The sequence below is a fragment of the Branchiostoma belcheri genome, unplaced genomic scaffold, assembly GCF_001625305.1.
Source record: "Branchiostoma belcheri isolate BF01 breed outbred unplaced genomic scaffold, Haploidv18h27 scaffold3, whole genome shotgun sequence".
NCBI lineage: Eukaryota > Metazoa > Chordata > Leptocardii > Amphioxiformes > Branchiostomatidae > Branchiostoma > Branchiostoma belcheri.
The window spans coordinates 4621953-4634383 of NW_017803909.1; the positions used below are offsets into that span (position 1 = coordinate 4621953).

General features: G+C 42.1%; 4 protein-coding genes across 5 annotated transcripts in view; 3 read left to right on the plus strand and 1 right to left on the minus strand.

Moving 5' to 3' along the window:
• Positions 1-2226, plus strand: part of LOC109474054 (protein lyl-1-like) — a 7568-nt gene extending 5342 nt beyond the window's left edge. For both annotated transcript variants that reach the window (XM_019774269.1, XM_019774270.1), the window contains one exon: positions 159-2226. In XM_019774269.1, coding sequence (XP_019629828.1) covers positions 159-800 — 642 coding nt within the window. In that variant the 3' untranslated portion in view covers positions 801-2226. The remainder of the gene's footprint in view (positions 1-158) is intronic.
• A 1813-nt stretch (positions 2227-4039) lies between these two features.
• Positions 4040-6515, minus strand: LOC109473700 (dynein light chain roadblock-type 2-like). Its single transcript, XM_019773666.1, has 4 exons — positions 6397-6515; positions 6071-6146; positions 4972-5139; positions 4040-4665 (listed from the first exon to the last, which is right to left on the minus strand). The coding sequence occupies exons 1-4, from the start codon at positions 6397-6399 to the stop codon at positions 4619-4621; spliced, it is 294 nt and encodes a 97-aa protein (XP_019629225.1). The 5' UTR covers positions 6400-6515; the 3' UTR covers positions 4040-4618.
• Positions 6516-6567: 52 nt separating this feature from the next.
• Positions 6568-12431, plus strand: part of LOC109473699 (E3 ubiquitin-protein ligase ZNRF2-like) — a 17167-nt gene continuing 11303 nt past the window's right edge. Inside the window, exons 1-5 of the mRNA XM_019773665.1 lie at positions 6568-7108; positions 9403-9498; positions 11358-11463; positions 11700-11787; positions 12002-12410. Coding sequence (XP_019629224.1) covers positions 6805-7108; positions 9403-9498; positions 11358-11463; positions 11700-11757 — 564 coding nt within the window. The 5' untranslated portion in view covers positions 6568-6804 and the 3' untranslated portion in view covers positions 11758-11787; positions 12002-12410. The remainder of the gene's footprint in view (positions 7109-9402; positions 9499-11357; positions 11464-11699; positions 11788-12001; positions 12411-12431) is intronic.
• LOC109473376 (hydrocephalus-inducing protein homolog) overlaps positions 12268-12431 on the plus strand; it is an 8928-nt gene continuing 8764 nt past the window's right edge. The window contains exon 1 of the mRNA XM_019773237.1: positions 12268-12332. Coding sequence (XP_019628796.1) covers positions 12268-12332 — 65 coding nt within the window. The remainder of the gene's footprint in view (positions 12333-12431) is intronic.

The window sequence follows — 12431 nt, forward strand, 5'->3', positions numbered from 1 at the left end:
AGTTACTAGTACCTAACGGTCACACCATGCCTTTAATAGCGAATCTAGGTCGTCTTTTATAGTTCTATGTCCAGGACAAGTCTTGAACCCTTTTCTGGTTTTATGTTGGTCTGGTTGTAAACGTCTAAAGCAACTGTATATCAATCTTTTCCCAACAGGTGGTACCAGCCGGAGGTTACGCCTACTTCCCTCCGCACCGGTCCGACGCCATGGCCCCTCAGCCCTTCCCTCTCGCCCGCCCGCACCCATACACCTACCTGAACCAAGTGGGCTCCACTCCGACGTCGCCCCACGGTACCGTGAGCGTCTGGTCCTCCGGCTACCCCGCAGGCATCGGGAGGCCGAGCCCCAGCCCCGTCCTGGCCGCTATACAGGTCAGGAACCGCATCCGTCGTCGGTCAGGCGTCGACGTCGACGAGGACGGAAACCCCATCAAGATCGCCCGGAGAATTTTCACCAACTCGCGTGAACGTTGGCGCCAACAGAACGTCAACGGTGCCTTTGCCGAGCTGAGAAAATTAGTCCCCACCCACCCGCCAGAGAAGAAATTATCAAAGAATGAAATTCTACGACTAGCCATGAAGTACATCCGCTTCCTCCAGAAACTGCTCGCTGACATGGACCGGGAGGCGGAGGGCGCCTCAGACCCCGCCCAACATGAGCATGAGCTGCCGACGTCCTCCACCAACCCAGACGGGAACGAAGCGCCCAGCAGCCCGGACACTGAGAGTGAGACACACGGTGGAACGGCGAACGGTGTCATCACAGGAGAGGACGACAGCGGTGAAGTTGGAGTTTAACTTAGAAAAAACTGACTATATGGATCCATGAAATGGAGCACTTGAACTGAGATGACGTGACGTATACCTGCCTGTAAAAAGTTATACTATCACTCCTGTCAGTACGTTGTACGGTACTACCTGTTTATAAAAGTTGTCCAAAGGAACAGTCAGTTTCCAAATCAAAATCATTTAATGTATTATGAAGTATTATGAACGACATCGGATCTGGGAGATTGAAAATTACCACAAGTCAGGATGGCACCATCTGCCCCACATACAAACAAAACGCCTGTTTTTACCCAATGTTTTTCACACAGGATCGCAGGTTTATGTCGAACGCTTCCTCTTAAGCTTAGCCATAAAGGACATAGTAAAACCCTTTTATTTTGAAACTGTACCATCTGTTGATTTCATCCATATTGAAACTACAAAAGGAAGGAAACAAGTTAGACGTGAGGAATTGTGATCCAATGTACTGATACCCTAGTGTTACCACTCCAGACTACAATGCTGAGATCATGGGTCTGCACTCACTCTAGAATGACGTGTAAGAAGATCCCTTCTGCTGGTATCCGTGGTAACCCGTCCTACCTCTACTTGACAGCTAATACTCGTATACGTAAATGACCACTGTGTGTAATCTGGCACATTTCTTGAGGGCTCATTTGTGGAACTTTTCAGTCAGGAAAGATGTGACAGTTCAGTTTCTTTCATTGCTTCATCTTCGAGTGAAAACGATCAATGTTTGAAGGGTGTAATTTAACATCTTGGCAACATCTTAACATATTGGGAACTCCAGGAGGAATTCCAAACGCCTGAAAATCTGTGGCTATTGTATCTTGGTACCCTTACAATGTAAGTTACATGTTTTGAATGGAATGAACACAAACCAAGTCACTGACATCTATAAATGAATATGTGCCCAGTATGCTCACATGCCATCATTGTATGTATCAAAGTTTTTGCAAGTACATCCTGAACCTGAAGAATTACAAGAAGAAAGTATCTACTGTGTGTTCCAGTTATTCACCATATTCTAGATATAGCCTGCACACCAAATTTATAAACTTAAGGTACACACACATGGAGAGCCGTGAACTTCATCCTTTGATAATTTCTTCTCTCGGGAGGGGAGCAAGCTTGACATATTTCCAGAGCCATGTGTGTGTATAATAAGGGGCATGCCAAGAAGGCTTCAACTTGGTATATCTGTCTGGGCTGTGCATAGGTGTGTGGGACCTGGTGAATACTGTTTTGTCTAAGTGTCCAGCTAATTTGGCTGGTGACCCAAAAATGTAAACTGTATTTATGTGGTATTAAAAGCATCCAAACAGGTTAATTGAATGTAGTTTCCTCAATATGCTACGTATACCTGCATATGAATGTTTGTCACATATCATCATAGGTCATATGATGGATGAATGATCCTCCGTACTGCACAATACCACAAGGGATAATTACCGTGGCCGACAAGAACAAAATTTTACACCGCAACTTTTGGTGTTTTACACCGCAACTTTTGGTGTTTTACACCGCAACTTTTGGTGTTTTACACTGCAACTTTGGGTGTTTTACACTGCAACTTTTGCTGTGTTTTACACTGCAACTTTTGCTGTGTTTTACACTGCAACTTTTGGTGTTTTACACTGCAACTTTTGCTGTGTGGAAAACTTACACCCCTCCCCTTTTATAATGGACGGTCCCCCTGTCAGGTCAAAGGTGACAACGATGGCATGCAAACTACGTCGACTGAGTTATCCTTTTCGTGCATAAGTTTTTTAGAGGAAAAGCTTCGCTACGTTGTGACGTTAGTTTTTTTCTAAAGGTTTTTCTAGCTTTGGCCTATAGACCGGCATAAATTTAAAAATGTTTCGACCAGGTCCAGTGATTACAAATTATGTTGCTTTTTGCTGCCATGCGTCACAACAAATTTATCAAGGACGTCAGATATCCAGCTCCAGACATCAACAGCAATGACATAAATTTTCTGCAGGTTAGTTCATTGTTATTGGGTATGGACATCGTTTTTCTTCATTTTAATGTCCCTAGACGTCAGCTTCTGACTTGCCGCCGCCATCTTTGTCACCTTTGACCTGACAGGGGGACCGTCCATTATAAAAGGGGAGGGGTGTAAGTTTTCCACACAGCAAAAGTTGCAGTATAAAACACAGCAAAAGTTGCAGTGTAAAACACCAAAAGTTACAGTGTAAAACACCAGAAGTTGCAGTGTAAAACACCCAAAGTTGCAGTGTAAAACACCAAAAGTTGCGGTGTAAAACACCAAAAGTTGCGGTGTAAAATTTTGTACTTGTCGGCCACGGTAGATAATGTACAGATTTCAGGTCGACTTATACTCATGCAAAACTGTTTAAACTACTTCAGCACATATGTGCTTCACTTTGCCTATCACTTTGGATCTCCAAGGAACTTGCTCTCACTTGACTTATAAAATTTCTGAACAATAACTTGGGCTAACATGAGAAATACCCTTAGACCCTGTTCATACCAGACTTATATTTAGCGGTTTCAACCGGTTTTTCAAAAACCGGTTTTTATTTAACCTGGTGTGAACGCAAATTAACCGGTTTTTAGGGGTTTAAATCCGATTTTCAAAAACCACCTCGGGAGGTGGTTTTTGAGGGGTTTTTCCACCGAAAAACCTGGTCTGAACGCTAAGGGTTTATTGAACCGGTTTTTGCGTCATAATTCTGGGGTCACGGGGTCAGCATCCTGGCCGTGTGCGACCTCCGAGCTTTTTTGATCACGCTGTTTAGACCGTTTCCACTGTTTTTCCACGGTTTCTCTTCATTTTTACGATGGAATCAGCCAACGCAACCTGGTCGGTGGACGAGACGCTCCCGATACGTATTTTTGGGGAGCAGGAGTTGATCGCCGAATTGGAAAAAGCTGGGGGAGGGCTCTATTGAGGTCTCTACCGAAACAAAAATGTTGGAGGAGCCTGGTAATAGCCGATTAACCGGATATTCGCTGGACAGGGTTTTTGAAAAACCGGTTTTGTAGTCTGGTGTGAACGCGACGGGTTTTTGCCGGGTTAATTATTTAGCGGTTTCAACCGGTTTATATAAGTCTAGTATGAACAGGGTCTTACACTGGTAGTTGAAGGGACAATATAAGAGGATGGTCAGGAAAGGAGGATGGCTGTGACTTGACTGTACCATAGACTTACTGGCAGTAACATGTATTGAACTTTGAGGGAAGATAGAGGTGTGTATGAAATAGACTGCTGGAAACAAATGTTGGGAAAGAATCTGTATTGACAGTTAGTATGCTCAATCCTTACCCCAGTACAGTACACCACAAGATTTTCAATCTCATCCAAATCCAAATTGATGTCATTCATTTTATTTCATGGGGGTGATAACAAACTGTGCACTTCAGCTACAGGAGTACTGTTGTCTATGGGAGTGCCTCCATTCAGTTTTTTTTTTAAATTTCAGTATTCAGGATGTGTGCCGTCCTTACAAGGCAAAGAGAGGGCTGAGCTTTATGTACTACTACTGTTGTCAAAAGTAACCTTATTTTGGAGCTTAGAAAAATAATCAAACAAGTGCCAGCCATGGTGCATGACAATTTGGGAATGCTGTACAAAGGGAACTTTCAGAAATACAAATACCTAACAATACAAGGCCTAAAATAAACACCTAACCTAAAGAGTATGCCGTGTCATTACCACCAAATGACACTGTATTGTTTACTCTCCAACTCAACCAATATTTACACTAATTTGCAACGACTTGTTCTCTAGATCACTGCAGTAGCTGATGGAGCAGTAGTACACTTGCTACGTGCTGTTGGGCTGGTGGACATGGGTGTGGTTAATTGTCGCTGGGGTTCTGGATACAAATCAGTATATACTCCTTGTCTGGAAGAAACAAAGAAAAAACATTTGTAAGTAATTACTAATAATAGTGTGGATGGAGTATGGATTGACAGATCACAAAGGGTTATTTTTAGTAGAGTAGCCAATTCTTTCTAGCCTCTAGGTTTACAAAAAATTTCTTCTGTCACTCTATAATTATTCCTGTTGGCTTCCATCAATATTGTTTACATACTAGTATCCATTTTACCAGCTTTCTCCATTTTGTTCTACGCTCTTCTGGGTTTGTTCCTAAATGACAATGGAGTTACTCAATTCCAAGACAGTCAACCACAGCACGGTCCTCCCTACCTGGTGCGACCATGATCTCGTGCTTCTTGGAGCGGATCCGGAGGAAGGTCAGGTCGTTCTGCGGGTCGATATCCCGTACCACGCTGCGGGCCTTGTTGGACAGGTTGTGTATCAGACCTGCGTACTGCACCGTGGTGGAGTTATCCAGGGTCGTCCTGATGGGGATACCTGCAGACAAGAATACAAAGGTTTTGATAGAGTTTCTTAAGTGAACATAAGTATGGTAAGTCATGTAACATGCTATGAAAGTAATACAGTATGTATACACTTGTATCAGTAATCAACTCTGGAAGTCATAAAAGTCAAAACAGGAGACAGTTAAAGATGGGCCAGTTGCCAAGGCTTTTAGCTACCTGTATTCCCGGGCTATTTGAAATACCTGTGGCCACCATGTCACAAAATACACAGTGACACAAAGGTTAGTACAAAAGCACCAGCTAGTGTTACAGGCTGGTATTACATACATTACATGTTATAGAATAACCTAGTAAGTTGAAGACTGTTTTAATAGTGGAGTGGCACAGTGCTTGTTCAGACAGGGGTGTTCTCATTTAATTTGTAAATCTTGCCATAAATCTTGTTGATAAAAAACAATCCCGAAGTTGCAGATGAACATTTGATTGACAAGAACAATTAAGGTTTCAGTGATGGGACTGCACCTTTACATTAAGAATTACTGTAAGTTCTTAGGGCTACAGTGGGTCTTGCAGGAAAACATAATGGGCCGTTCAAAAAAATAACTGAGGAGGGGGGGTGGAAGAGCTTGGATTTTCTACTTTTTGACTCCCCTTTCATTATTATCCAAGGGCCTTGACCCCCCTTCATCCAGGGGCCTCAGCCCCTTAAAAATTCTATCCAAGCGACTTGACCCCCCTAAAATTTCATCCAAATCCAGGGTTAAACCCCTTCAATCCAAATCCACACTCACCTAACCCCCTTATAGTAAATCCGACCTCTTCCCACCCCCCTCCTCAGTTATTTTTTTGAACGGCCCAATATTCCTTTTTGAGCGTACATGTACGACCACACCTTGTACATGTATCGCACATGACAGGGTTTCTGATGTTGTGTTGTGTGATGTCAGGTAAACAAAAATTACCTTCAGAGTTAACGACGATGATCCCAATGACCCCCTTGTGGCCCTGGATCCTCTTCAACATCTCCTCAACTTCAGACTGTAATGTGAAACAGGAACATCAATCTTGTTTCTTAATGATGACACAAGACATGAAATATGATATGACATATCTGCCGCCCTCCCACCCCAAATCTGTGAAACATACTCCTCCTAGCGAAACACGACAAAATCATCCACGTTACGTTTCTATCGCCATTTTACATATTCCTCCACATCCCAGGTTGTAACAGTCATTCATATATGTTATCAAGAGGCAGCTAAAACAGGTTAGAATGTGAGAAACCTACCATTTTGCTGGAATTCTTCGAGTCTCACGACAAACTTGTATTTTGGCCTGTTGCTAAGTCGAATGAAGCGCATGCGCGAATGGTCCCCAAAGGAGGTGACGTCACAAAGTGAGGATTCTCTAAGCCGAGTTGTGATTGGCTAGCTTTACCTGACGTCATAGAGAGCATTGCCTCCCTAAGCCGAAGTTTGATTGGTTAACTCTGCATGATGTCACAGTGTTTTGGTCATCAGCACGGAGAGGAAACATGGCGGATGTCTGCAATGATGAAGCACTGTTACACGGACACTTTCGCGAGGATTTGACACCGTCTCATCTTGATAAAGCAGCCAGAATCTTCTGCTGAGGCACGCCGATATCTGTAGACTGCGTAAGAGAATATGGGGGCTAAACAAGTACGAACACACGCATGAGGACCTTCTCTAATGGCGGTGGCGCCACGGCCAGGAATAATGGCGGGGTGGCGATGAGCTCGCCTGGCCCCAACCAGATTCACGGTCATGTCCCCGGAGCCTCGGGGCTGCATCCAAGGATCGGCAACAGGACACGCTCTCTTGGCAGTGTGCAAGGTCCGCAGCCATTGAGTATTCCTTCAAACGGCGCATACAGTGCTCCGGACAGCGAAAATAGTACACCGGACGATGGCAGGCTTTTCCCCATGGGTGCCGCACAGTCTCTGCCGGTGCAGCTGATCGCACCATCGCTGCTAAGTGGTAGGATGTACACTAATTGTTCCTCGGTAAAACGTTGACAACAGGCTCTATAAGTTGTCAAGGAGGCATGTGTTTAAGATATTACACTCACCAGCGTATATGTAACGTAAAGTCCCAACTTTTAGTTGCTTTAAATTTAACAGGAAACGCATGTCACCTAGTACTGTTTAACCTGTCTCCCTTGACTTTGTGTTGGCCACAACCTTGGGGCGGCTGGCCTTCACGACGGTTGTCCACCCAGCTTAGCCCCTGGCGTGGTACCTCAGACACTCTACTTATTTTATTGCAAGCCATGTTTTGGCAATTCTACCGCGGAAATTCAGTTAGGCAAAGTTTCTGGCAGGAAAACTAACTAACCCTGCGCTAAGTAAAAGTCGTAAGTGAATTATGTTGGGCAATATTGTACCGTTTGCATTGGTTTACGATTTCTACATCATAAAATATGCTGGCACCATTACCCACTGTTTATATAACATGAGCAGAGTTTTAGTAATCAAATTGAGGAAATGGACTATGACCAAGCCTGAGATTGCAATTTCACTGTTTGTTAATGTTGTATAGTGGTGCCATGGTTCCATTGTGAGTGGTAATGTTACCCTTTGTTCACTGTTTCAATGTCCACAGTGGACAGCTGGAAAGGGAGGGATCAGAAGAATTGTCATCTGCAGGAAGCCAGAGCTTCTTTGTTCTTAAATATCCATGTTAAAAAAACACACTAACTTTTAAATGTGAAAAGAATGGGAAATGGCCTTTGTGTGGTGTCTCAAGCATTAATTTAGACAAGAGTCCAACCTTTTTAAGGAACATCTATGGAATGTGGCAGCTGCACTGTTGACCCCTCAAAGTAGTGCACCTATTTACATTTCTTGTCCCAGTTATTCCTCCTGTGGTTTGCACATGTGCTCAGACTCTTTTCTTTTGTGTCAATCCATGCATAATATGTTTACTATTGTAGGTGTTTGTGTGTATCTCAGCAAACTTTATTTTTAAGAAAAAAAAAAAACACAATACACAGTAATTCTGTTATTTTTGTACATCCATACATGGTGAAGTTAAGTGTCTTGAGTATCATAGGCATGGGTGTGAAGACTTTATATGTACATAGTATGGTCCCTATAAGGGTTCTTATTGTATTGTGATCTTATCCTCCATCCTCGTGCCAGTCGACCCATGGCTCACCCCACCACTCTGTGCTACAGGGTGGAACGCACCACTTCACAAGGCTAAGTGAATGTCTGAAAGCTGCCTGCTTGTTGACAAGGTGGAGATGTGGGCTTAGATTTGCATAATTTGAATACCATTGAGCTCTTTTGCAAACACTGTGATAAGATTGAGTAAGTAGACATTAAACACGCAGAGATTCTCAGAATACAGGAAACATTAATCTGTGGGTTTGACACTGTTTGCAGGAAAAATAAACAATGTGACAAAGTAATTTATCCAAAGAGTCTGAGCAGTGGACTGAATCATAATGTCACTGTTTGATGCATGTTTTATGAAGTGGAAGTTAAAACAAAATTTTTGAATTTTTACAGCCAAGGAGAGGCACCAGCATGTCATGATAACATTCTGACCTTGGGTGTGGGTCTGTAATTGATGTCACATTCAGTCAGACATGATAACGACCATTTCAAATGTGTCATAAAATGATTCTATGTTGTAACACGGTTGGGATACAGAGTAGAGAACTTGTGTTTACAGTGAATGTGTAGTCTAGACACAACTGGTTGCTGAATATGGCCAGTACTATCCTTAATCTCCTCAGGGGGAACTTTTAATGCCCTTGGATTCCCATTGGCGTCACTGTTTATATGACCAGTTGAAACCCAATATCAACATGATGGTATAGACGCCCCCATATGTGGATTTGCCATGTTATGTTTCCCACAGTGTCATTTGTAGTGACTATTGAACCATATACAGTCACAACAAATGTCTTGTCTCGTTGTTTTTGCCAACATTTTTTCTTCCAAACCTGACAATTGGGTATGAATCCTGATTGTCTAAAGATAAGTGTAAGTTCGGGTCATGGTTCAATGGTTGACATTACCTAGCCTTCAGACCAACATGCCTATGTGACAGACACCAGAAGCTGCAGAAGTGTTTGCTTCCAGAGGAACTAACAGGAGTTGGCATGAGAACTACGTCAAACCTGTATTAATATTTTATTTCTCAGTATGACGAAGAATCATACAGAATCTTTCAGACATCCTGCTTTTGTGCAGGGCAGGTTTGAAGTTAACTATAGGTTGTCACATGTTATACTTGTAACCAAGTCTCTCCTGTTGTTTCAGGGATTAAGTGTCCTGTCTGCTCTAAGTTTGTGCCTCCTGATGACATTGAGTGCCACCTTGTTATGTGCCTGACCAAACCCAGGATTAGCTACAATGGTAGGTTCAACGTGGAACAACTACTTATCACTAAACACTAGTAACAGTGCTGCAAGTACAGCCAGGGCTTAGAATACTGTATTTCAGTATTGTGTAATAAGTGATTCATTTCAAGCCAGCACTTATTTAAGCTTGCCACGTACATTTTTTTCTGCAATGTCAATTTGTAGATTGCAGGTGAGTATGTTGTCTTACAGGTATGCATCTTCAACCTTTAGCCTCAAAAGCTGTTAGGAAGCATCATCCACATGACTGGTAGCTATATTGTATGCAAATGAAGTGGCCGCCATCATCCTAACCACTAGCTATGTAATTGGCTGATTTCAGGCTTCAATTGCATTACACAAAGTGGTTTTTGGCAAGTAAAACTTTGAAAAGGAAGGCTAACCTCAATTTGTTAATAGTTTGAACCAATGTGTCAAAGCAAGCTGCTACATCTACCTTATTACATGTTGAAAGTAAAAGTACAGAAGTTTACTTGCTTTACATATATAACCGTTGATGGTACTGTCCAAGCAGAAGTTGGACGGTAAGTTTTTGACCTGACTTGAACCATATTAAACAGACTGTCCATCCACAAATGTTGAGCTTCACTGAATTGTCCTATTGATCAGCCTAATGTTACACAAGACCATTTTAAATTTAAGAAACATTCAGTACAGAACCGGAGAAAAAAAAAAGAAAGATGTCATTCACATAGTTTGAAATGCCATGCACTAATGGATTGTATACCAGGTACTGACAAAATCGTGCAGCTGATCATAACAGAACAAAAACTGGACATGCAGCAGACTGAAGGTCATTTAGCTGATGAACCATAATTACTATAATACATGCATGCACATGCACACATGTGCTTATGTACATGTAGGGCTACCACAACTCAATTTCTGGTTTGTCAGACCTTAGTGAGCAAATATAAATGTGTCCAGAATACAGATGTATATGTAGCAACTTCTTACTCTCATATTTCATCAACTTAGATGTTATATTGTCTCAGAGGAACTCTCAGAGGAACAAGTAATTTCATCGGACTGGAATAAGGTCATAATTGGATGCACGCTTATATTATAAAGGATAAAGGTCCCTCCTTCTTTTGTCCTTTTCCCCAGGAAACATGGGCCATAATTAGTAAGGGCTCATCGTGGTTGATATTACATGCAACATTGATTTAGTAAGGGCTGTTCCATTCAATCAAGTGTTAAGTAAGGACAGTCAGGAACCTTTTGTTCCGAACTAGTCATCTAGGCTATTCTAGCTTAATGAAAAAAAGTACTGCAAGCCTTCTTAGAAAGAGGCCCATAACATATTTCTGGACAGAAGGTATGTCTGGGTGCCACTTTAAACCATGTTTATATCACAGTGTGGCATGCTTCATTTCTTGTTACAGATTGGCCCCTGGTGTCATGTATCACAAAACCTGTGAATATTAAAGTGTTATAATGTGATAACAAAGTGATATCATGAAGGAAAATACTTCACTTCAGATTAGTTAGTACTTGTTGTTTGAAATACAAAATGCAGACTTCATTTACTCCTGCAAATGTTCCAAAATGATGTTGAATTTGTTATCACAAGTAAAGTTCAACATCCAACAACAAGCCCACCCATAAGGACAGTCATTGGTAGAAGGACAAATTCATCATACAGTAACAGGTTACTTCAGGTCAGGTCTGTTATGACGTCTGACTTTGCTCCAACCTTGTTAAATAATTGAAAGGATGGATTTTTGGCAGGTTATTTTTAGGTTGCTGGAGGTTAGATAACAGTTCTGTATTGAGTTTCCTTGTACCTCGTTAAAAGGCGGTCCTTTATTGGGTGTAACTGATTGAATGTGTTCCATTGTTTTGTGTGAACAGAGGATGTTCTTGCTGCTGATGCTGGAGAATGTGTCATATGTTTTGAAGATCTTTCCCAAGGAGACACTATAGCGCGCCTGCCCTGTCTGTGCATCTATCACAAAGGGTAAGTTTGCACTCTGATTTCAAAGTTGATCAACAAGCCCACACGTTTTTTTTATGTACATAGATATCCATTTTTAGGTTCTATATTTTTATGGCGTTTTCATGCGTCATTGAAAGCAATATACTCTCTTGTCTCCTATACATTGTCCTGTACACGTGCAAAAAACTGTGGCATTGCATAAGGGAAGGAGAGAGATGTAGACAAGTTGACTAAAGCTTGTTGTGTTCTGTTTACAGATGTATTGACAAGTGGTTTGAGGTAAACCGTTCCTGTCCAGAGCATCCTGGGGACTGACTGGTGGGGAACGGGCTACCCAGGACCGAGGTACTGAACGGATCAACTTTCTTCTGAATCATTTGTCCAATGCTATGGAAGTATGCCTCTGGATAGCTACATCATAATATTATCATCATGCTGGATAGATATGGCATCTCTTAATTTGATGTGACTGAAGATCTGGAAACGGAAAATTGCTTCGTTCATAACAGGGAAAATGGGTGGAGCCATCGTTGCTCATATAGTTGTTCTTCTGACACAGGACAGTGTTTGCTGCTCTGCATTGCTCTCTGCTGTCGACAGGGGGTGCTAGTCCGAGACTGAGCTATCCTGGGACATGACGAGGGCCCTCCCCCTGGCAAATAGAACCAACAGTCAGCTTCATAGTTCATTGTAAAAATTCCAATCAGCTCAAAGCAAAGAAGTTCATTTTTTGTTAAAGAAGACCAAAGAAAGAAACAAGTTGAGCACTGCACTTTTTTCCCTTTTAAATCAAAGTCTCTCGTAAAATCCTTGATAGTTCTAAAAATGCTGAGCATCATGCAGGTTAATGTAAAAAGAATTTTGAGTAGACTGGACACAGTAAACTTTAGGTAGGTATTTTGAATGTGATTTTTGGTAAATTCAGATGTCTGTATGGCATGCGGCAACAGTAGATCTGTCACTGCAAGGTTGATAAAGAATAGCGTAAA